At 40.9% G+C, this 22100-nt stretch overlaps 1 protein-coding gene across 1 annotated transcript in view; it reads left to right on the top strand.

Moving 5' to 3' along the window:
* The first annotated feature begins 498 nt into the window (after positions 1-498).
* HECA (hdc homolog, cell cycle regulator) overlaps positions 499-22100 on the top strand; it is a 43808-nt gene continuing 22206 nt past the window's right edge. The window contains exon 1 of the mRNA XM_021670827.2: positions 499-801. Coding sequence (XP_021526502.2) covers positions 531-801 — 271 coding nt within the window. The 5' untranslated portion in view covers positions 499-530. The remainder of the gene's footprint in view (positions 802-22100) is intronic.

The raw sequence follows: 22100 nt of genomic DNA, 5'->3' as shown, positions 1-22100 counted from the left end.
CGCGTGGAGCAAGTGAAGAAGGGTGGCCACGAACGCTGGGGAACCCAGGAGGCCCGGGATGGGGAACGCCTGGATGACGTCACTCGAGGTGGGCCGGCCCCGCGCATGGCGTGACGTCACGCGGGCGGTGCCGCCCGCCGTGAGGTCACCTGGTGGGCGCGGCCAGGCTGAATCCCCAGTGTCGTCACGAGACGGGGTGGGCCCAGAGCGTGTCAGCGCAGCCGAATCAAAACAAGCTTGAGACCCGCCTTTTCTCTCCGGCTCGGGAGCGTCTAGCTCGTGCCCCGGGCCCGAGGCGCCCGCGCGGCTGCGAGCCTCGGGTGACCGCGCGCCGGCTCCAGGAGGCCGGAGAGGGCGCGGCGGCCCGCATGGCGCTGCACGGGCCGCGCGGCTAGACGGACGCTGAGGGACCGCAGGCTTGCGCCCTCCGTTCTTTCCCGGAGCCGGCTCCGCGCAGGGCCGGGAGCGGCCGCGCCGCTGGGAGCCGCCTTCGTTGACGCCGGGCACCTACCTGGACGCCCGCGAGCGAGATGCCCAACCCCAAAAACAGCAAAGGGGGCCGCAAAAACAAACGCGCCAACAGCAGCGGCGACGAGCAGGAAAATGGAGCCGGGGCCCTGGCAGCGGCGGGTGCGGCAGGAGCGGCGGCCGGGGGGGCCCTGGCGGCGGCGGCAGGCTGCGGGGCGGCGGCGGCAGGCGCGCCGGGCACCGGGGGCGCGGCGGGCGCCGGAGGCGCGGGGACTGGCGCCGCCAACGCCGCAGCCGCCGCGGGGGCTGCAGCCGCGGGCGATGCCAAGAACGGTAAGAAGGGGCTGGCAGGGCGAGCGCCAACTTCCTCCCCGACGGGGACGGCGCGGTGGCGGGGCCCTGGGTGGCGCGGGTGGTGCGTGGACAATGCGAGAGTCAGGAAGTGCTCACCCCGCCCCTCTGCCCCGCCGCGGCTGCCCCTTCGTGGTCCCCACGCCTGGCGGCGGAGAAGGATCTGCGACCCCTGCCCAGTGTCCGCGCGGGGGGCAGCCCGCGACCCACACTCCGAGGGGCGCCCGGCGGCGGCAGCGCTGCCCTGGGGCCCAGCCTGCTGCCCGCGCTGGCACTGCCCCGCCGTGTGTGCCGGGCTGAAGGGAGGAAGGAAGGGAGGAAAGAGCCGCCCAAGTTGAGAAGAATGATCCGATTGAAAACTTAGGCACCGGTTCATTCTTCCTGGTGCTCCCAGGCCGCCCGTAACCCCCTGAGAGAAGGAGATCCTTAATTCTCCGCACACCCAGGCTTGCTGCGTCGATTGCCACAGGTGAAAAGGCCTTGAGACATTTAGGGCCTGTGTGTTTGCTCTTTAATTCTCTGGCTTGCTTGAGGAAGGAAGAGAATCTGAACTTGACTTCCGTTCCCAGCCTGGAGTTAAAAAAAAAAATCTTTCTCTGTGTCATTCTGCTTAACATTTTCAGAAGGAAGCCTCATAGTCTTAGGTAGTGCCTGAATGCTCCTTTTGAGGGGGCACTTAAGAACTGGCCAAGATGTGACAGGATTTCTGTTCTCACTACAGAGACACGGTTTTCGTTATAAGGTGCTGGGCAAACACTTTTACTTATTTGGACAGTTCTTTGAATTCCTTTAGTCAGGCACTTTTTCCGGGAAGACGATGTAGGTATTTTAATGAAGGGAGATTTGAATTTTTATATCTGGCTTTTAATTTACAGCTTCAGCTTTTGAAGCCATTCTTTGTGTAGATGAGGCACTTTTTAAACAGGACACCTGCACTTATAAGCAGCCCACAGTGCTCTGAACAGAGGCGGCTGAATGTAGCCTGTTAGAACTGTAGGCCCCGTTGGCTGTGTCTTGGCAATATTGAAATAGGGAGATTTATTTACTTATTTTTGGGAACAAACTTGCCGCATTTGAGAATGTTTGAGAATACAAGTTTTGGGCAGCCTGTGTTCTTCAGGTTCTTTTGTTTTTCTCCTGGCTTTAACCTTCATTTTGGTATTGATGTGGCAAGAGAAAGGTGCTCACACTGGGTGGGACAGACTCGTGGCTCAGCCATTTAGAGCTTTGTCATCTTGGAAAGGTCAGTCTTCTGAGCCTCAATTTCCTTGTTTCTAAACTTGAAAAGAAATTACCCTGGCTCTCTCCTAGTGTTATTGAGAGGCTTGGAGTGCCCCTTCCCTATTATGCTCCTAGTTCTTGTTATTTTAAAGGTTACATATATAATGAGCTTAAAGTTTCTCACAGAGTGCATGAACAATGATGACAGCTTTCATTTATTCATTCAAAAAAGATTAACCACCTGCAGTGTTACAGGTACCGTGTTCAATACTAAGGGATCCAGCGGTAATCAGGAGGAGATATCCTGGTCCTCAGGGAGCTTGCATTCTTGTTCTGGTGGTGGTTTTGGTTTGCTCTGCCCCCTTTTTCTTTGACCTGTGTGAAGCTGATTCAAGTTTGCCTTTCCCTTTTTTTCTTGCTCCAAAAGATTAGACCAGTTCAGGGTGGCGTGAGGAAATTTTTTTCTTAGACTACTTGTATTTTCTAGTTTGTACATATCAAACTGGGTAAGGGTTATTCTCTGAAGTGACAAACTCAAGAATATTTAGCAGCACAGCAAGTGTATGTCTGTGTGACGCTATATTTCTGATTAGGAGCTTATTTTATCAAGTGAAAGTGGGGTGAAAAAGGAATGGGCCAAAATTCCTATAGTCAGGGTCAGAGAATATAACGTACATGAAGAGGAGTGAGCCGAATTTTATGATGCCCGGTTGTGTGAAGTCTTCCTGAATGATTCACCTTAATTTGAAGAACGCCTCACTGCAATTCTGCGGTTAATGATAACTGAACTTGGATGCTGGGGACTCCTGTGTGCAAGATCAGTGAATAAGGAAATTACAAATCCCTTTGTTTCTGTTTGGCTCTTTAAAGCTATACTTTATAAGGGGAAGGTGTGGGAGAGGTATTATTGGTACATTTTTAAAGGAAGGCACAAGAGACGTGTAAACCTTCAAAATCAACTGAGGACCAATGTTTGAATTTTTAGTGTTAACGTTATTATTAGTAGCATTTTAAGTGTATTTCAGTTTTTTACTTAACTGTGACATTAGATTTTGTAATTACGAATATTGCAAACAAATCAAGTAATTATTCCCAGAAAGGAGGTACTTAGTATTCTTTGAAAACTTTTAAATAGTTTGTTTTCACTGTTCAAGTCAGCTATATATATCCGCAAACATGCAAACTTAATGATTTCACTTAAAATTAATAGTGTTTATTTGTAGTTGTTTGGAGTTTATAGAATGGTTTTGTGTCTTGTAGCTCTTGGGCAGTGTGGTCACCAGGGCAGGGCAATATTAGCTTTTAGCTGTTCAGTTTGTCAAGTGGGCATAAACAAATACTCTATAAAAGAAGATGACCAGCTAGGGAGAGCTTGGGGAAGCTATGGTATAGTTGTAGTTGAAGAAGTTGAACTGGTTGTAGTTATGTATCTTAAGTTACTATTAATTATAAGGATATTGTACCGCTAATAAGAAATTTATTAGATACTAGTTTATGAGGCTTTTTTTCAGGGATTGGAGTAAAAGAGCACTCCATCCTCTTCCTACATAGTAAACATCTGTCTGCCCATATTGTTTGCATTTTCACTGTAGGTAGACAAGATTGCCAATGGTTATATTTAGAATCTAATAATCAACAGGTAGATATGTAGTTTCATGGTGGTTCCATTAGGCCTCTACATTTTTGCTTCAGGCCTAAAAATATTTGAAACCCTGATTATAGTATATCTAGTTTTCGATGGGCCTGGATCTTAAGTATTTTTATAAATTCCTGTTATTGGATGACCATGGTTCATTATTCCACTCATTCCTGACTTGCCACCAGAACCTGTGGGCTGTAGAGTCTGCCTTAATTCGTGGAACTGTTTCTACAGATGGAGTTCATTGGCATAGTGATTGGCTTTGCGTTTGGTGGACCTAGATTCAAATCCTGGCTCCTCAAATTACTTGCCACATGACCTTGGGCAAGTCATTTAGCTTTTCTGAACCTTTGTTTCTGCTTATGTAAAATGGGATTAGTGTACCTACTCCTACAGATGTAGTAAAATATCTCTATCTATCTAGTCAATGTATTTAAAATAAATAGATTACATACATTAGAACAGTGTTTAACTTATACTACCAGCTTATGAAGTGTTAGCTATTTGTCTTAGATCCTGGAAATAGTGTGAGCAGAGATACATGTGCTGGAGGTTTACTGGAGGGTGCTCTTAGCATCATTCCTAGTGGAGGACGGTAGGAAGCAGGATTGGGCAGAGGCAGGAGTTGAACTGTGATGCTTCTGTAACAGAGACCTCAGTTGATCCTCTCTTGGGGAGCTCTGGAGGTGGAATGGCCTTTCAGAGTTATCTCACCTTAAATAATAGGGGCAGGACCTTCTTCCACACACTCCCCTGACTCCCAGTGGACTGGTCATTTGGACTTGGGCTCCCCCCAGGAAGAGAGTATGACCTTGAGGATGGCATCTCTTTACTTGGAAACCTTTATGGAAAGGGATTCAGCTGAGAGGCTTCAGCTCTGAGTGAAAGAGCCATTCTTATTCCCCTAGCATTATGAGTGTCTTCACTTAGACCACCAGTGCCATTCACATAAAACTCAGATGTGGGATAAATGTTTCTCACTAACAACTAAATAGGCATTGTGGAGGAAACTGGGAATTAACCACCACTATAGCAATGTTTCCATGGGAAAATGCATTCTGCATTCCATATATCTGTTTACAAGTAGATTTTTTTGGAGTATCACCTGTTCCCTATGCACAGGATTTGTATTCTGTTGCATATTTAGGCCACTAAACACAGTTTTTATAACCTAGGTTTGTAGTATATTTTAAATAGTTTCTTTTTAGATGTTTACTTTAATTCTACTATATTTAAATTATGTATATCCATCAGAAGGAAAATGAAAAATGTTTGCTGTTTATTTTCAAATCAAGGAGCATCTGTTGAGGATGTAAGGTATATAGAGCACCATTGTGATCTTAGAAAACATTTTCTTGCCTTACCTAGAAGTTAGTTTTTAGGGTCTCAAGAAGTATTTGCCACCTTCGGATATTGTCTATTGAAAATGCTGCCTCATGCATTGAAGATTCTTCCTGTACACTTTGTGTATTAAAGTGAAGAACTCTCTGTGCTCTGCTCATGGCACTCTATGCGGAGTCTTGTCTTTCTCTCATTCTCTACTTGTTACAGGACCTGTGACCTGTCCTTAAGTTCTAGAAACTAAATCTTCAATGTCAGTTTTCCTGTAAGTCCAAGAATATATTTTATTCCATGGAGAATTGAAAACGGGAGATAAAATGGGAAAATCTCTTGCAGCTTAATCCTCCTATGAGTTTACTTCAGGCTTTTAGCTATGAATAATTTAGAACACTTGAAGGTATCAGAAGAGATTCTTTACAGAAAAAAAAATCTGTCCTAATTTTGATCACCAACTTTTTGGCATTTTAACGGCTTTATTTATTTGAAAATATTGTGTTATTTTATTATTTTACCAGTAATAAGCATTGTAGAAAAAAAGTTTTCTTTGCCTTTCTGGTTAAACACATAATTCCACCACTTAGAGATCAACATTATTAATATTTTGATATATATTCTTGGAGCCTTTAAATTTTTTTCTCACAAAACTTTTCAAAGTACATGTATAGTTTCTGCAAAAAGAAGATCATATATTTTATAATCCAATTTTTACACTTAGAATACTTCGTGGACGTTTTAGCAAAGCAGTAAATATACAGGTGTATCATCATTTGTCTGTGCCTCGGAAATTTGATCATTCCACTATTGTTTACTTTTAGGTTCTTATTCATATATCTCTGGGCATTTGTCCACTTACTTACTTAGTTCGTGTTTTAGTTTGTTTCTGCTGCTGCAACAAAATGCCTCAGTCTGGATAATTTATAAATAATCGAAATGTATTTCTCACAGTTCTAGAAGCTGGGAAGTCCAGGGTCACAACGCCAGCAGATTCTGTAGCCGGTGAGAGCCTATTCCATGGATGGTGTTTTCTCACAGCATCCTCACATGGCCGAAAAGGTGAAAGGGATGAACTTGTTCCCTTAAGCACTTTATGAGGGCTCTAATCCCATTCATGGGAACCCTCTTGGCCTAAACACCTTCTAAAGGCTCCACTTCTTAAAACTATTGCACTGGGGAAGAAGTTTCAGCATGAATCTTGGAGGGACACAAACATTCAAACCATAGCATGCACTTAGGAAAAATTCTTCCCTGTGTACTTGCTGCGTCAAAGGATATGCATATTTTTTATGACTTTTAATACATGCTGACAGATTGCCCTATAGAAAGACTGTACCAGTTTGACATTTCTGTGGTCAGAGTGCTTTTCCCCATGGCTTCTTCATTTCCTGGTTGTTTTAAAGGCATGCTGGAGAATTGCTGGTACCCCAAAATGTCTCAGCAACTGGAGGGCCCCATTTGCATCCAGAATCTGGAGCAGATGCTGTCATACCTAGGGGGAGTTTGCAAGGCTGGATGTATTTCTGCTGGGGACTTACGTGGTCTTTACTGATTTGGTGGTAAACAGAGATTTTAAAAAGTAGTAATGGTGGCCGGGCGCAGTGGCTCACACCTGTAATTCCAGCACTTTGGGAGGCCTAGGCAGGTGGATTATGAGGTCAAGAGTTCGAGACCAGCCTGACCAACATGGTGAAACCCCATCTCTACTAGAAATATAGAAATTAGCCAGGTGTGGTGGTAGATGCCTGTAATTCCATCTACTCAGGAGGCTGAGGCAGGAGAATCACTTGAACCCAGGAGGTGGAGGTTGCAGGGAGCTGAGATCACGCTGTTGTACTCCAGCCTGGGTGACAGAGTGAGACTTCGTCTCAAAAAAAGAAATAGTAGTAATGGTAAACAATGTTTTAGTAACTGGTGATAGAGTTAGTGAAGATGAAAGCATAGACCTTTGAAATTCTGTCTGTATCATGATTCTAATCTACTGAAGTAAGGTCTGGAGTTTTTAAAGTTTTAGTGAGAAAGACTGGGTACTTCAGGTCTGGGTGTAAACCTAGGTGCCATAACTTACTAGCAAAGTGACTTTGGGGCAAGTTATTTAAGCTTTCTCCACCTCCATTTTCTAAATGCAATCCTTTGGTGTGTTTTTTTTGAAGGAAAATAATATATCTGAAAGACCTTGGCACAGGGCCTGGCAGAAATGAGCCCTGTCAGCAACAACTTTGTAAATTTTGTGGTTTGTTCAACTTTATCCAACTAAAAAACTTGTTAAGCCATTGTGCTGTTAAGAACAGACTCTGAGAGACATTAGGTTAATGTGGAAAAAGACTATAGTATGGTGCAAGTTTTTATTCAAGGACTACTTTGACTCAAAATGATTATCTACTCTTCCCCCATCTTCTCTTTCTTATCATAGTTTACTGGGGAAAAAATCAGATGATTTAGCTAAAAATCAGCAAACAAAAAGCAACCTGTAAAAATGGGTACATCTTCCTTATATAGAAATAAATGTAAATAAGTTATTACATGTATTAAACAAGGACAGCTGTGAAACAGCAGGAGTGTATGAGTGGCAAAATATTGGGTTAAATGTAAGTATTGGATTTGAAGATGGAGAAGTCAAATGAGTATGTGGAGTTGTGTAGCTGAAAGGAGGTGAGGAGCCTAGGATGTACTTTGGGGGATCAGCCAGGGCTTAGTGTTACTGAGAATTAAGCAAAAGACCCTTCCCTTTCTCTAGACAACTACTGGAGAGTTCATCCATTAGATCCTCATTCATTGTTTATGCACTCATCCGTTTACTGCACATTTGTTATGCACCTACTGTCTCCTATGACTGAGAAGTACAATGTTAAATTATACTTGGGGGCATCAGAATCCACACCCTCAAGGACTCACTGTGAAGCTGGCAGAGAGACATGGGAACAACAGGAGCCATGATAATGGACTGTTGGTACCCATTGGAGAAAATGATGTCTCCTGGAGGAGGGACTTTTGAGCTGAATCTTAAAGGAAGAGAGACAGTGAATTCTAAAGATAGAGGAAGGGTGTTGCAAACAGAGGGAGATGAGAGAGGGCTTTGAGTTTTGGTTGGTCCAGGAGTTTGATGTGGCCAGTATGAGGTGCCATGGCAGTACTGGAGGCTGGAAAGGGGGCTGGGCCAGTCAAAGCTGGATGTTTTGTAGCAAGTGGAGAACCGTCCACTTAGGTTTATAAGCAAGGACATGGTCAGCTGAATTTGAAAAGGGGGTAATCATAGGTTGTTGACAAGTTTGTAAAATTATATATTTTTACAGAATGAGTATCTTTTAATACAGCTAATAAAGGATTGGAGGTGGAGCCTGCCATGGACCCTCAATTGTGGTTTTTCAGTGAAGCAGTGGGCACATGGCACATGCTGCTTTTCTGCCCAGCAGGATGACAGTGTTGCAGGATCCAAGACTGCTGTATGGAAAGCCTGTCTTAATTGTGGGCAGCAGCAGCCCTGTGCCGTCCGAGCCATGTGAGGTTACTAATTGAGGTTAACATCAGAGAACTAGATGCCAAGGGGAGGGATTGGGACCATCTGAGCAGATGAGATTTTCTCTAGAGGTAGGGGCTTGTCCCTGTGGTTTATTTTTCATACCTTGGTAGAAAGTGTATATCTCTGTGCCTAGTTGTACTAATTATCTTGTTTTGTCATTTTATTTTTGTCAACATCTTATCAGTTTTTAAAACAATACATTTTGGTGAGGGGAGATGCTATTGTTTTGTACAGAGTGACTGTGTGTATTTTGTATATTTCAGAAAGCTTCCAGTTTTCAGTGGTTACTGAAGTAACAACTTGCTTTATTTGATCAACAGGATGTTTCAGCTTAATTGTACTTGAGATCTTTTTATAAACTAGCAAAAAGTGAGTAGCATTTTTAATACTTTAAAATGTTCTGATTTTTCAGACAAATTATTTTTGCTAGATTATACAGATGAGGATAATACTTGAAAGGTCTAAGAGTGAGAAATAAGATATTAAGCGGAAGTGTAAAGTGTGCAAAGAGGACGATGAAGTGTTAAATGTAGTCATATAATTGCTTAGATTGCATTTAATAAGAAAGCATTGTTCTCATATATACTCATAATACAGTGTATTTCATAGATTTAAATTGTCAGGGAGGAAAAAACTTTCTCTGCTTTCTTAGGCTTAGTGATTGAGGGTTTGCAAATTAAATTGGCAAGAGACAGATTACAAGATAAATGACATTTGATCATAGAAAAATGTGACTCAAAGGCGTGGTTAGAAGTGGGGGCTTGTATGTTATTTTAATAGGGGAAGAGGAGGGGAGAAAAAGGAGCTTATGGGAAAATAGTGGACTTTTTGGAAAGATAAATGGGCCTTTAGGAGAATAGATGGAAGATACGATAGTTTTGTGGTAATAGCAGTTTAGTGTGGTGTAAAGACTTCTCATCTCTGGTGATGAGTCAGTTTTCCTGGTTGCTCTTGGGGAGGGGATTTATGTTAATTGAATTCTTTTTGGGAGCGTCTGCTTTTAGGCCAGTAAGAGATTTCAGGAGCTTAAACACTTTCAGGTCTTTCATTTTTATGCCACAGTGGCATATTCAGGACCCCTTCAAAAATATATTGCCATTCAAATCATATTACTACCCCCCACCCCGGCCCAAGAACAATTACAGATAGATAGGAAAAGATGGCCTAGGTGTTGTAATTCACATTTCTTTTTGTTTCATTTTATTGGAAATTAAAAATAGAATGCCTTAAGGTCTGTTCCTTCATAACACTGATCAAGAGGATGAATTGAGATGAAAGTTAGTAAGGTATCAAATTGCTCATGTAAGTTAAGTAGCTACTTGCCACATTTAAAATATATATTTGTCCCTAGGGGTAAGCATAGGTTTGATTATACTTTAGATCATGTCCCTTCAGGTTATAAAGTCATCTCAGGAGAGTCTTTCGACACTAATGTTGAAACTGAATCACAAGGTTTGTTTTCGTTTTATAAATGAGCACTCCTGAGTGTGGTGCTTATTTCAGTATAATATTTAGTATAACACAACTTCTTATTAAAGTAACACACTAGTTGTTATGCCTAACACAGCTGTGGGCAGAAGTGGAAACAGAAATGTACAAAAACAAGTTCTGGCTATTTTTTTTTTCTTTTTTTTTTTTTGAGATGGAGTTTTGCACTGGTGCCCAGGCTGTAGTGCAGTGGCTCAATCTCAGCTCACTGCAATCTCCGCCTCCTGGTTTCAAGCATTTCTTCTGCCTCAACCTCCCAAGTAGCTGGGAATACAGGTGTGCGCCACCATGCCCAGCTAATGTTTTTGTATTTTTAGTAGAGACGGGGTTTCATCATGTTGGCCAGGATGGTTTCAATTTCCCGACCTTGTGATCCACCCACCTCGGCCTCCCAAAGTGCTGGGATTACAGACGTGAGCCACTGCACCTGGCCTAAGTTCTGGCTATTTTTAATTGGCAGTGGGTGCAGTCTGTAATCTGAGAGTGGGAACCTGAGATGGCTGGTGATGGGTGTCGTCAATGAACAGACATGGAGAGCCTAGAGCAGTGCTGCCAGAAGCCATGAATAGGGCCTGGCATTGAGAAATAAGAATTGCCCTGCAGAGACAGAGCTGTACATGCCTGAAACACAGGGAAGCTCAAATCATTCTTCCATATGGTTTCCAGCTCCTTGGATCTGTTCTTACTAGGCAGTGCCTACCTGCCACAGTGACTTTCTTTACCTCAGTAATGATACAGTCCCACTATGTTAGGCATTTACTTTTAGTAGTGAAGGTGATGTGCTGCAGTGCAGAAGCAAATTAGGGAAGATTCCTGGGTGATTGGTGTGTTGGGGCTGTAGAACTCACAGAAGGGAGAAGCAGCCATTCCTGGTGACAGGAACAGTAAAGATGCCACAGCTCCCCTTTTTGAGAGCTTAATAGGAGTCACATGTGACATCTGCGGTCTGCAGTCTACATTTGAGTATGAGGACTCTAAGCTTCAGAGATGGCCTTCCCTTCTTGCAGAAAAGGCTTGGCTGTAGGGAAGTGTGCCTGACCCCCATGCTATATAGTTGGATTTTTGTTGATGTTGGGTCTATCTTGACTCACATACACGTACATAAATAATGAAAAACTATGTGCAGGTTTTTAAAGGAGAGGACTTAAATTCAATATGAAAACATCAATACTGTTTTTATTACACCAATACTGTTTTAATACTGAATATAGGGACATTTACATTACTTTTAAAAGGTCTTATGGGTCAGGCATAGTGTTTCATGCCTGTAATCCCAGGACTTTGAGAGGCTAAGGTGGGTGAAACACTTCAGTCCAGGAGTTCGAGACCAGCCTGGGCAACATGGTGAAACCCTACCTCTGCACAAATACAAAAATTAGCCAGACATGGTGGTGCATGCCTGTAGTCCCAGCTCTCGGGAGGCTGAGGTGGGAGAATCACTTGAGCCTAGGAGGAAGGGGTTGCAGTGAGCTGTGTCTAGCCTGGGCGACAGAGCAAGATGCTGTCTAAAAAAATGAAAAAAGCTCTTTGGGCACGGTGACTCATGCCTGTAATCCCAGCACTTTGGGAGACCGAAGCAGGTGGATCACCTGAGGTCAGGAGTTCGAGACCAGCCTGGCCAACATGGTGAAACCCCATCTCTACCAAAAATACGAAAATTAGCTGGGCATGGTGGTGGACACCTGTAATCCCAGCTGCTCGGGAGGTTGAGGCATGAGAATCGCTTCAACCCAGAAGGCAGAGGTTGCAGTGAGCCAAGATCACGCCACTGCACTCCAGCCTGGGCAAGAGCAAAACTCCATCTCAAAAAAAGAAAAGAAAAAAGCCTTATGCTTGTCATTCTGGTACTTGAACTGAAATTAAATTTGTAAAACAAGAAAAAACTTGACCAGGGAAGCACTTTACTCACACATTGTACACGTATGTTGATCTAATCCTTCTATCACAGAAAGACTTCCTGGTGTCAGCTTGGGAGATTGTGAACATTTGAACTGGCACTTCCTGTTCTTAATGGACCAGAATTCATGACTAACATGTGATTATCTTTAGGATAAAGTCCTAGAAGTAGGATCACTGCTTTGATACATATTGTCAAACTGCTCCTAAGGACAAGGTTTGCCAGTTTACACTGTTAGTGGTGACGCAGTTTCTTCACACTCTGTAATGTAAGATTTGATAGCCATTTTAATCTTTGCCAATCAGATGGATGAAAAATCACATCTCATTGTTATATTTGCATTTGTTGGATTGTCAGTGAATATCTTTTTATATATATATGGATCATTTGTGTTTTTTTCTTGTTTGTGATTTTTGTCCATCTTACTTATAGGGTGTTTGTGTTCTTACTGATTTTTCACAAAGTGTATATTCAGGATACTTTTTGACATATACTTTCCCTAGTTTATTGTTTGTTTTTCAGCCTTGTTTATCGTTGTCTTTACTGGTTAGAAATTTTATGGTTTTGTATTATTACATTAACATCTACATAGAAGTAGAACCTCAATAAAGGTAAGGGAGCGTGAAGAAAGTTGTGAAATTGCTTGTAGGCGAAGCAGTTTGGGCATGGCATAAAGTTAGCAGCTTTGAGTTCATTTGTATACCAGTTTACAGTAATGCTATTATATTTATGAGGTTGTGTTTACTTTTTCATTTGGAAGGCTCTGTTTCTCAAAATTGGTTGCAACTGGCTGGGCACAGTGGCTCACGCCTGTAATCCCAGCACTTTGGGAGGGCGAGGCAGGTGGATCACTTGAGGTCAAGAGTTTGAGATCAACCTGGCCAACATGATGAAACCCCATGTCTCTGCTAAAAATACAAAAATTAGCTGGGCATGGTGGAGCGTGCCTGTAATCCCAGCTACTCAGGAGGCTGAGGCGGGAGAATTGCTTGAACCCAGGAGGCAGAGGTTGCAGTGAGCTGAGATCACACCTCTGACCTCCAGCCTGGGCGTTAGAGCAAGACTCTGTCTTAAAAAGAAAAAAAAATTGCTGCCCTCCCTTACCTCCTCTCTGAGTCTCTGCCCACTGACTGCTGTCCAGTCAAAAGCTGAGCTCCAGTGCTCAATACCCGTCTCTTGCACATTTCTAAAATCCCTTGTAGTTTTTTTCCAGCTATATAGGACTTTGACGCTTATAGATAAAGACTTATTATTTACTTGTAATTACCTCTTCTCAAGAACCAGGCTGCAAAATGAGGCCTCTTAAGGCTAAATTGCCCATAACTTGTTCATGATAACAAACTTAAATGCTGAATCATAAGAAAGTTCTCATTTTCCTCCTTCTGGCACTTGAACTGAAATTACATGTGTATATTAATAAAATGAAAACATAGCACTCAATTGAACCAAGAGTTTATTCACACACCATGCATCATGCTGATCCAGCCAGTCTCTGTGCCTTCTCAGATGTCTGATTTGGAAGAGGCTTCCAAACTCATTCCTGTTCTAAAGAGTGTGAGATTTGGAAGACACAGGTTTTGCAAGGCCGCCGAACCTTGCTAAGTCCAAGTTGTATCTGCAGAAAGTGAAGATAACATGATATTGTTTATGACAAGCTCTTTGCAAACCATAGAGCTGTTTGGAAAAGCAAATCGTCGTGCCATCATTTGGGGATTTTAGCTTTTTCTAGGTGAGTTTTTGGTTCTCTGTGATGTGGTAGTGTGGCTGCTTCCCAGCTAGTGATGAATGCACACACTGATTTGTTGGAAGAACCAGTGCAGACCTTGGCTTTCCCCCAGGGAGTTTGCAGTGAATGCTGGTCTTCCAAATCTGTATTCTGCTGCTTTGGGGGAGCCTTTGCTTTCTCTGCAAGTTTGGATCTGGGAGCTCTTGCTGTGCAAATTTTGCCCAGGGAATCTGTAGTATTCATTCTCCTGCTGGTCTCAGGGCAAGCCCAGTTTTTTGAATGAGACCTTCTGGAGCTGATGCTGCAAACAGCCTTTCTGACCCCATAGTGGGGAGAAACTGAGGCAACAGAAGCCTGGGGGAGGGTTCTTTCACCAGTGTGAGTATAGCTGACTTTGGGATTGTTCCGTTGTGATCTATGGATCAATCCTATCCCCAAGCTCTCCTGATTTTGTTATAACAGCAGAGTTCACTTAGATTTTAACCATTTGATTAGCAGAGCCTTGCTTTTGGCCTGTTGTACTGCATGATTTATAGTGTGCATCTGGATTTGTAATTATGCTTCACATAGTTTATATTTTGATTCATTTCAGGCTTTTCTGCTTTCTCCTCTTTACCTGCCTCTAGGACCATGTGGAGTAGAAGTTTGCATGTTGTCGTAAAAGCATTTTGAAATGTTCACCAGACTTTCATGATTTCCTTACTTCCCTTTAAGGTTTTGCATTTTCAATTAGATGATAGAATTGTGAATTTATCAAACTATATTGTGGATTTTATCCAAACAGTTTCTGTGGGTATGAAATACCAGTCATGTGTATGTATCAGTACTTTATATGGAATCATGATCTTTCTTGGGATTAGGTTGACAAAAAACAATTTGTTAGCTTCATCCATGAGAGATACTCAAATTTGAAATTTTTGACTTTAGAATAAATCAGTTTTCCTCAACTTTTGTTTTAATGTTCTGCGATACATGTGATCTAAAGATAACTTTTAGGGTGGGAGTGGCGCTTAAAAAATAAAGAAAAAAGATAATAAAAAAGATGGCTTTGAATAATTTTTATAGAATTAATTTTAAATATTTTTTTCTTGATGAATTTTGGCCATATGAGTTAGAATTCATTTAGAATATAAATACATATGTTGAGTATAATCATATTTAATATAACAAATTTTCTTATGTTCAGAAATCAGTTTTAGATTTTTTTTGGTAACTCTTTTCGCAAATGTTACATTATTCTTCCCTTCTGGTTTTGAAATGAATAGTTTTGAGTCTTTGAGAATGGTCATACTATAAAATTATAATTTTGTGCCACAAAAGTTAGTAAATGGAAAAAGAATGAATGTTTAGTTAAAATATCACTAGCTTAAACTATCAATGGGAGTCTGTAATTGTAAGTTTACTTAGTTTTCCTTAGAAAATTTTATGAGATAGTCTCTTGAAATCAAATCATATTATAGTAAGTTGCTTCAAGTTTGTATATGTGGTGAACTGCTAGGCTAAGACATAGTCATGACTGACTGTTGAGTCTAGTTTTCATTTTTACTGAGGTATGGATAAGACTTAGACATGCCCTCTTCTTTGACAAGTTTTTCCTTGTTGCTTGTTGCAACAGATTCATTGCCTGTTGGTTGCTGATGCAGCTTTTCAGAAATAGGCTGGGCAGTGTGGCCCCAGGCAAAAGCTTTGTCTTTTCTCCCCAGAACCTAGCAGAATGAGTGCCAGGGTAATCACTATAAAGCATTTTACCAGGTTATTTGGAAGGAAAGCAGGGAGCAGAAAGAGTATATTTCAGGAAGTTCAGCAGGGCAGAAAAGGCTAGTGGAAAACAAAGGAGTATAAGGATTTCATTTATTTTAGGGTATGGATAGGGTAAAGAAGTGAATTTAGCTACCTCGTGCTGAGATTTTATTGATATAAATACAGTGGTCTTAAAATCATCTTGGGAGTTGGTATGTTAACTCAATCCGTTTACCCAAACAGAATGCAGGCAAGGCAGGCTGAACTTCTGTTTCTCCCTGGCAATGATTTTTCTGCTACTTAATATCTCCATATGAGAGAATGGTGTTTCTTTACATTCTTTCCAAGGAAAATCCTCCTCTTTTGAGTTTAGCAGTTCTATTAACTAAAGCAGATTGACCTCCTTGTCGTTATTTTTAAGGAGTGCAAAGATTGGGGTCAGGAAACCTTTATACTGTAATTGAGTTTAAGTAATTTTTTGAATACTTATATTAGGTTGGTGCAAAAGTAATTTGCAGTTTTTGCTACTTTTTACCTATTTTTTAAGTACTCTAAGGATTAATATGAGTATTGAACATTTTGAATAAGACACTATTCTTATACTACAATCTGGTTACACAAAGCTGTGGGGTCACCATCTCTCCAAATAAGCTGGCTCTGTGCTCTTGATTGTCCTGTGTGCAGTATGAGTGGAAATGCAAGAGAGAAGGCCACTTACTAGCTACGTAGTATTGGACACATCACTGAAGGAGCCTCCTTGTGCTCAAAAAGAGCTTGTGGCATCTGGACCAAAGTGATTGTCCTATTTCTATTCTGTGAAACTTTGATACTTTTAAGGAGCATTTAGGATAAACTATGACACCATTATCTTCATCCTGATGTTCAGCCTAAACCAGGCATATTCTGGGTCCATGTTCTTTTGGGTCTTGACATGGCTTCTATTAGACAAGGAAATTATGACTCTTCTACTTTATAGCCATTAATGACATGATTTCTTACTGATATCAGAGTATCAGAACCAGAATGGAAAAAACAGGTAAAATAGAAGCCTGTAATTTTTTTTTTTTTTTTTTTTTTTTTTTTTGAGACAGAGTCTTGCTCTTTTGCCCAGGCTGGAGTGCAGTGACGTGATCTCGGCTCACTGCAACCTCAGCCTCCCAGGTTCAAGCAATTCTCCTGCCTCAGGCTCCTGAGTAACTGGGGGCCACAGGCACACACCACCATGCTTGGCTAATTTTTGTATTTTTAGTACAGAAGGGGTTTCACCGTGTTGGGTAGGATGGTGTTGATCCCCTGACCTCATGATCTACCTGCCTCGCCCTCCCAAAGTGCTGTGATTACAGGTGGGAGCCACTGCAGCCAGCCAGAAACCTGTAATTTTTTATTAGTTTGAATCTGAGGCTGGGTAGACTTGGGGGTTTTAATTCAAAGTAAGGAAAGGGTGGGTCTAGGAGAGTAGACTAAATATATTAAGAGAATGTTAAAAAGCCCAAGTTGTTAACTACAGTTGAAGAGCTGGGGGTGTGTGTGTGTGTGTGTGTGTGTGTGTGTGTGTGTGTGAAGCTTCCGTGTTTATTTTGACAGAGTGGTTTGCCTAAGTAAAAGTTTTGTGTTTAAATCCTAATCTAAGCAAAGAAAAACATGTTTAACTGAATGTAATTGCCTTGTGCTCAATTTGCTACTCACTTTGGAGCAGTTTCACACACTAAAATAACATAAGGGAGGTTAAATTAAATCAAAGGTTAAGACAGATAAGCTTCATTGAGCTCTTTGTAGCTCCTATACTAATTAAAACAAGTAGACAAAATATTTTTGTAAGTACTAGCCTTCCTTTATGTGTAGTGCTTAGTGTCTTTATTTTTCATAGAGAAAACGTCTTAAAAATATTTAAGGAAATTTATAGTAAAATTTTGAGTTTTCATTTAAATAATACTTGCCAGTTAATCAGGAAATGATTCTTAAAACAATTTTTTTTAATTTTAAGTTTTGTGGGTACATAGTCGTGTATAGGAAATGATTCTTAAATACCCTGTGAATTTGAGGTACAGTGTGGAGCATCAGTGGGCTGCAGTTAACCTCTTTGTCTGCCCCTGTCTCTTCTCATCTAATTTCCATGTTATAGTCACAGGGATGGGCCAAGGCTGAAGCAGAGACTTTACTTGTGGCCTACCCAGTGATCAGATGGAAAAGCAAGGCTGGAGCCTAATCATGGAGCTCCTTGAAGATGATCCAAGAAGTGGAGCATTAGTCTGAGTTTCTGAGGTTTCTGAATGTGTATGTGACATGATCATATACACATTCAGAAGAAGTTTTCAGAATGTCCTTTTGAAGGTTTCAGTCAAACTTTTTTGCTATGTATCTCCTAAGAGAGTTAGAAACAAACAAAAAAAAACGGCATTCTTGTACATTTTTAAGTTGTCACACCTGGTTTTTTAAAGGCTTAAATAGATGCTGAGGATACAGTTTCCAGTTTATTGTAAACATTGTAATTTACCTTTATGCAAACAAAATCCTAATTATCATAGTAACTTGGTAACCATTATCATCCATTTAAAAAAATAGAATTTTTTTTTTCCAAGATGGAATTTTGCTTTCTTGTCGCCCAGGCTGGAGTGCAGTGGCACAATCCCAGCTCACTGCAATCTCCGCCTCTCAGGTTCAAGCGATTCTCCTACCTTAGCCTCCAAATAGCTGGGATTACCATGGCATGTGCCACCATGCCCAGCTAATTTTTGTATTTTTAGTAGAGATAGGATTTCACCATGTTGGTCAGGCTGGTTACTCCCGACCTCAGGTGATCCTCCTGCCTCAGCCTCCCAAAGTGCTGGGATTAACAGGCATGAGCCACTATTTCCATTCAGAATTTGATACTAAGACAGGGTATTGCCCTTTTATTAATCATGGTATATTTTTCTATAACAAAATATGTATATAAGCTTAAATTTTTATTAAGATGAACTTCTGGGATGGTAGAGTAAGGGCCTCCAGAAATTCGCTCTTCCATAAAAGCAATGAGAACACTGACAAGAATTACCAAAATCAACTGTTTCACAACTTTGGAAATTAACCAAAGGCTTGTAGTAATTCTAAGAGTCTTCTTTCAAGAAAAATGACTAAATCATAATAACAAGTGACCTGTGGTATTTTAACTTGTGTTGGTCCCACTCCCTTTCCCTAGCTCCTGGTATCTTTCAAAGGAATGTAAATGTTATGTAAATAGTTGTTATACTGTATTTAGGGAATAATGACAAGAAAAATAAGTCTGTGTGTGTTCAGTACAGAAACAACCATCTTTTTTTTTCCCCCTGAATATTTTCCATTGACAGTTGGCTGAGTCCATGGATGTGGAACCCACAGATATGGAAGACAGACTGCATATGAATGGGGTTGAGAGGGAGTCCTAGCTACCTAGAGAATGTGTGCTGCACCAAAACAGCGTTCTGATTCACATTCCATAACAAAAACTCTTGACTGGTTTAATAAGGCACAGTGCAGGCCAAACTGCCCCGTTGGAACTCTGATCTAGGGGATATGTAGATATCATATCACCTATTAGTTGAGCTTTTAGAAGATTTTGAAAGCAGGGTGTTGTGGGTTGTGTTTTCTAACAGGTGGTCTACAGATGACTCATATTGCCAGTTAATCATGCAGTCATATGCTTTACCTGTTGGGTGGACTAGAGAAGGGGTAAAGGCATTAGTCTTTTCAGCAGAGGTAAGGGGAAGGAGGGGCCAAATCAGCCAGGGCCTTTGGCCTCCAAGCACCATTTTGGGCCTTATCAAGAGAGAAGAAGCAGGTCCAACATTTGGGGACACTGCATTGTAACTTACATGGTAAATGGAAATCACATAGATAAAATGTAAATAAGGAGGTTTGACTATTGCCACAATTTGCATATTTGTGCTGACAAAAGAGGATATTAATATGGATAATCAAAATCAAGCTTATTGTACAAAATCAAACAAGGATAATATTGGAATACAATACTAAAGACTGACATGAAGTTTTTAAAAATAATATCATTTAACAACTGGTTGGACAGTTTCTTTGTAGTTGTACATATACAGTCATGCATTGCTTAATGACAGGGATACATTCTAAGAAGTATGTTATTTGGCGATTTCATCATCAGGCATACGTCATACGGTATACCTGTACTAGAGTATAACCTACTACACACCTAGGCCAGATGGTATACCCTGTTGCTCCTATGCTACAAACCTGTAAACAGGTTTGTACTGAATACTGTAGGCAGTTGGAACACAATGGTATTTCTGTATGTTCTGTAAACATACAGAAACATAGAAAAGGCACAGTAAAAATACAGCACAAAAGATAAACTGGTATGCCTATGTAGGACACTACACATGAAAGGAGCTTGCAGGACTGGAAGGTACTCTGGGTGAGTCAGTGAGTAAATCTGAAGGCCTAGGACATTATGAAACTGTAGACTTTTATAAACACTATACTTAGGCTTCCCTAAATGTGGGGAAAAATGAGGTAGGTATACTAGGACATCACTACGCAATAGGAATTTGTCAGTTCAGTTATAATCTAATGGGACCACTGTTGTGTATGGAGTTCATTGTTGAATCAAACATTATTATATGGCACATGACTATGCCCACATACATATACACACATATATACTGACACATATGCTTCATCTGGACTCCTCTTCCCATTTTATGATAGTGTGATTTGGTTCCAAGAACTCCTGGATCTTCATTTCCTTCAGAGCACATTATGCAGTGCACGTATGTATGTGCTAGGATGCTGTGTAGTTTTCAATGATTTAGTACCCTCAAGATCTAAATCTCAAACAAGAGAAAAGGCAGCCTGCTAATTTGTTTTCTAGTACAGTGTGATCCCATTATATGCAAATTATATTATTTAAATTTCAACTAATCCCATATAAATAGTATTAATAAAATCTTCACATTGTGTGCAAAATTTCAATAAGCATGTTTTCTCAAATTAGGCATGAAGCTATTTCATATTTTCAAAGCTGTCGGGGCAACTGAATTATAAAAATGCTTTCTTACCCAGTGGTACCATTTATATTTTTTATATTTTATATTTTAATATTTTATAAATGTGTTTATATTTTCTTGGAAATATCTACTAACTGTGGCAATATTACATGAACTCTTCTTGTTGCTAGAATTTCTGTAAGGATTTTGGTGACATTTGTATTACTATTTTTACATTCAGTATTATAATTTAAAATCTTCATTATAGCTTTCTCTTTTTTTTAATTTGACAGAGTCTGGCTCTGTTGTACAGGCTGGGTGTAGTAGCATGCTCTTGGCTCACTGCAGCCTCTGCCTCCCAGACTCAAGAGATGCTTTCACCTCAGCCTCCCAAGTAGTTGGGACTACAAGCCTGCGCCACCACACCAGGCTAATTTTTGTATTTTCTTTTTGTTTGATTGAGATGGGATCTCACCATGTTGCCCAGGCTGGTTTTGAATTCCTGGGCTCAAGTGGCCTTCCTGCCTCAGCCTCTTAAAATGCTGGACTTACAGATGTGAGCCATTGCACTCAGCCTATAGCTTTCAAAATATCATCTAAGTGTGCTAATACTGATACTGAAAAACATCCTGAAAAATCAGTAACTTCGGAACAGAAATTAGATGTGATAAAAGATACTATGACATGACATACTATTTATGAAATAAAACTCAGAAGTATTCGAGTTAATGCTGATACAATTAAAAAGTATGAGTAAAGCAAAAATACAGCTCAATAACTGAATGTGTATATGTTCTGAGCGTACATTCCCCCAAACTCTACCCTTAGACTGGAATAATCTGTTCTGAATTATGTAAGTTCTTCAGGACCATGTTCCATGAATAAAATGCAGCCATGCTTTATGAATCTCTGTTACCCATGTTAGGGAAAGATGGCTTAGGATTAAAAATACATATTGTTATGGAACAGGGTCCCGATCCAGACCCCAAGAGAGGGTTCTTGGATCTCGCGCAGAAAAGAATTCAGGGCAAGTCTGCAGTGCAAAGTGAAAGCGAGTTTATTAAGAAAGTAAAGGAATAAAAGATTGGCTCCTTCATAGAGCAGCCCCAAGGGCTGCTGGTTGCCCACTTCATGGTTATTTCTTGATGATATGCTAAACAAGCGGTGGATTATTCATGCCTCTTCTTTTTAGACGATATAAGGCAACTTTCTGACATTGCCATGGCATTTGTAAACTATCATGGGACTGGTGAGAGTGTGGCAGTGAGAATGACCAGAGGTCACTCTTGTCGCCATTTTGGGTTTAATGGGTTTGGCCCGCTCCTTTACTGCAACCTGTTTTTATCAGCAAGGTCTTTATGATATGTATTTTGTGCTGACCACCTATCTAATATTGTGACTTAGAATGCCTTAACCGTCTGGGAATGCAGCCCAGTAGGTTTCAGCCTCATTTTACCCAGCTCCTATTTAAGATAGAGTTGCTCTGGTTCACGTGCCTCTGACAGTATTTGTCTGACAAATTTGTCTTGACACTGGGAAGAACATCTTTACAGGGTTAAAAGAAGATACTTTTGAAGGTCTCCTTTTCCTTCTACTTCTTTGAAACTAGTCAGTAAGTATTGAGTGAATTGTTTTATGCTTGCCATAGTACTGCTTTGTGGTGAAGAAGAAATCTTCTTCTTGCCCTTCATAAGCTTAAAGTACACATAAAAAGTAATGACTGACAAAAATGTAAGTTGGGA

Source organism: Aotus nancymaae, unplaced genomic scaffold, assembly GCF_030222135.1.
Source record: "Aotus nancymaae isolate 86718 unplaced genomic scaffold, 86718_ANA_hifiasm-v0.15.2.pri h1tg000040l, whole genome shotgun sequence".
In the NCBI taxonomy this organism is placed as follows: domain Eukaryota; kingdom Metazoa; phylum Chordata; class Mammalia; order Primates; family Aotidae; genus Aotus; species Aotus nancymaae.
The sequence above is the reverse complement of the archived record's forward strand: the minus strand, read 5'-3'. Positions and strand labels throughout refer to the sequence as shown.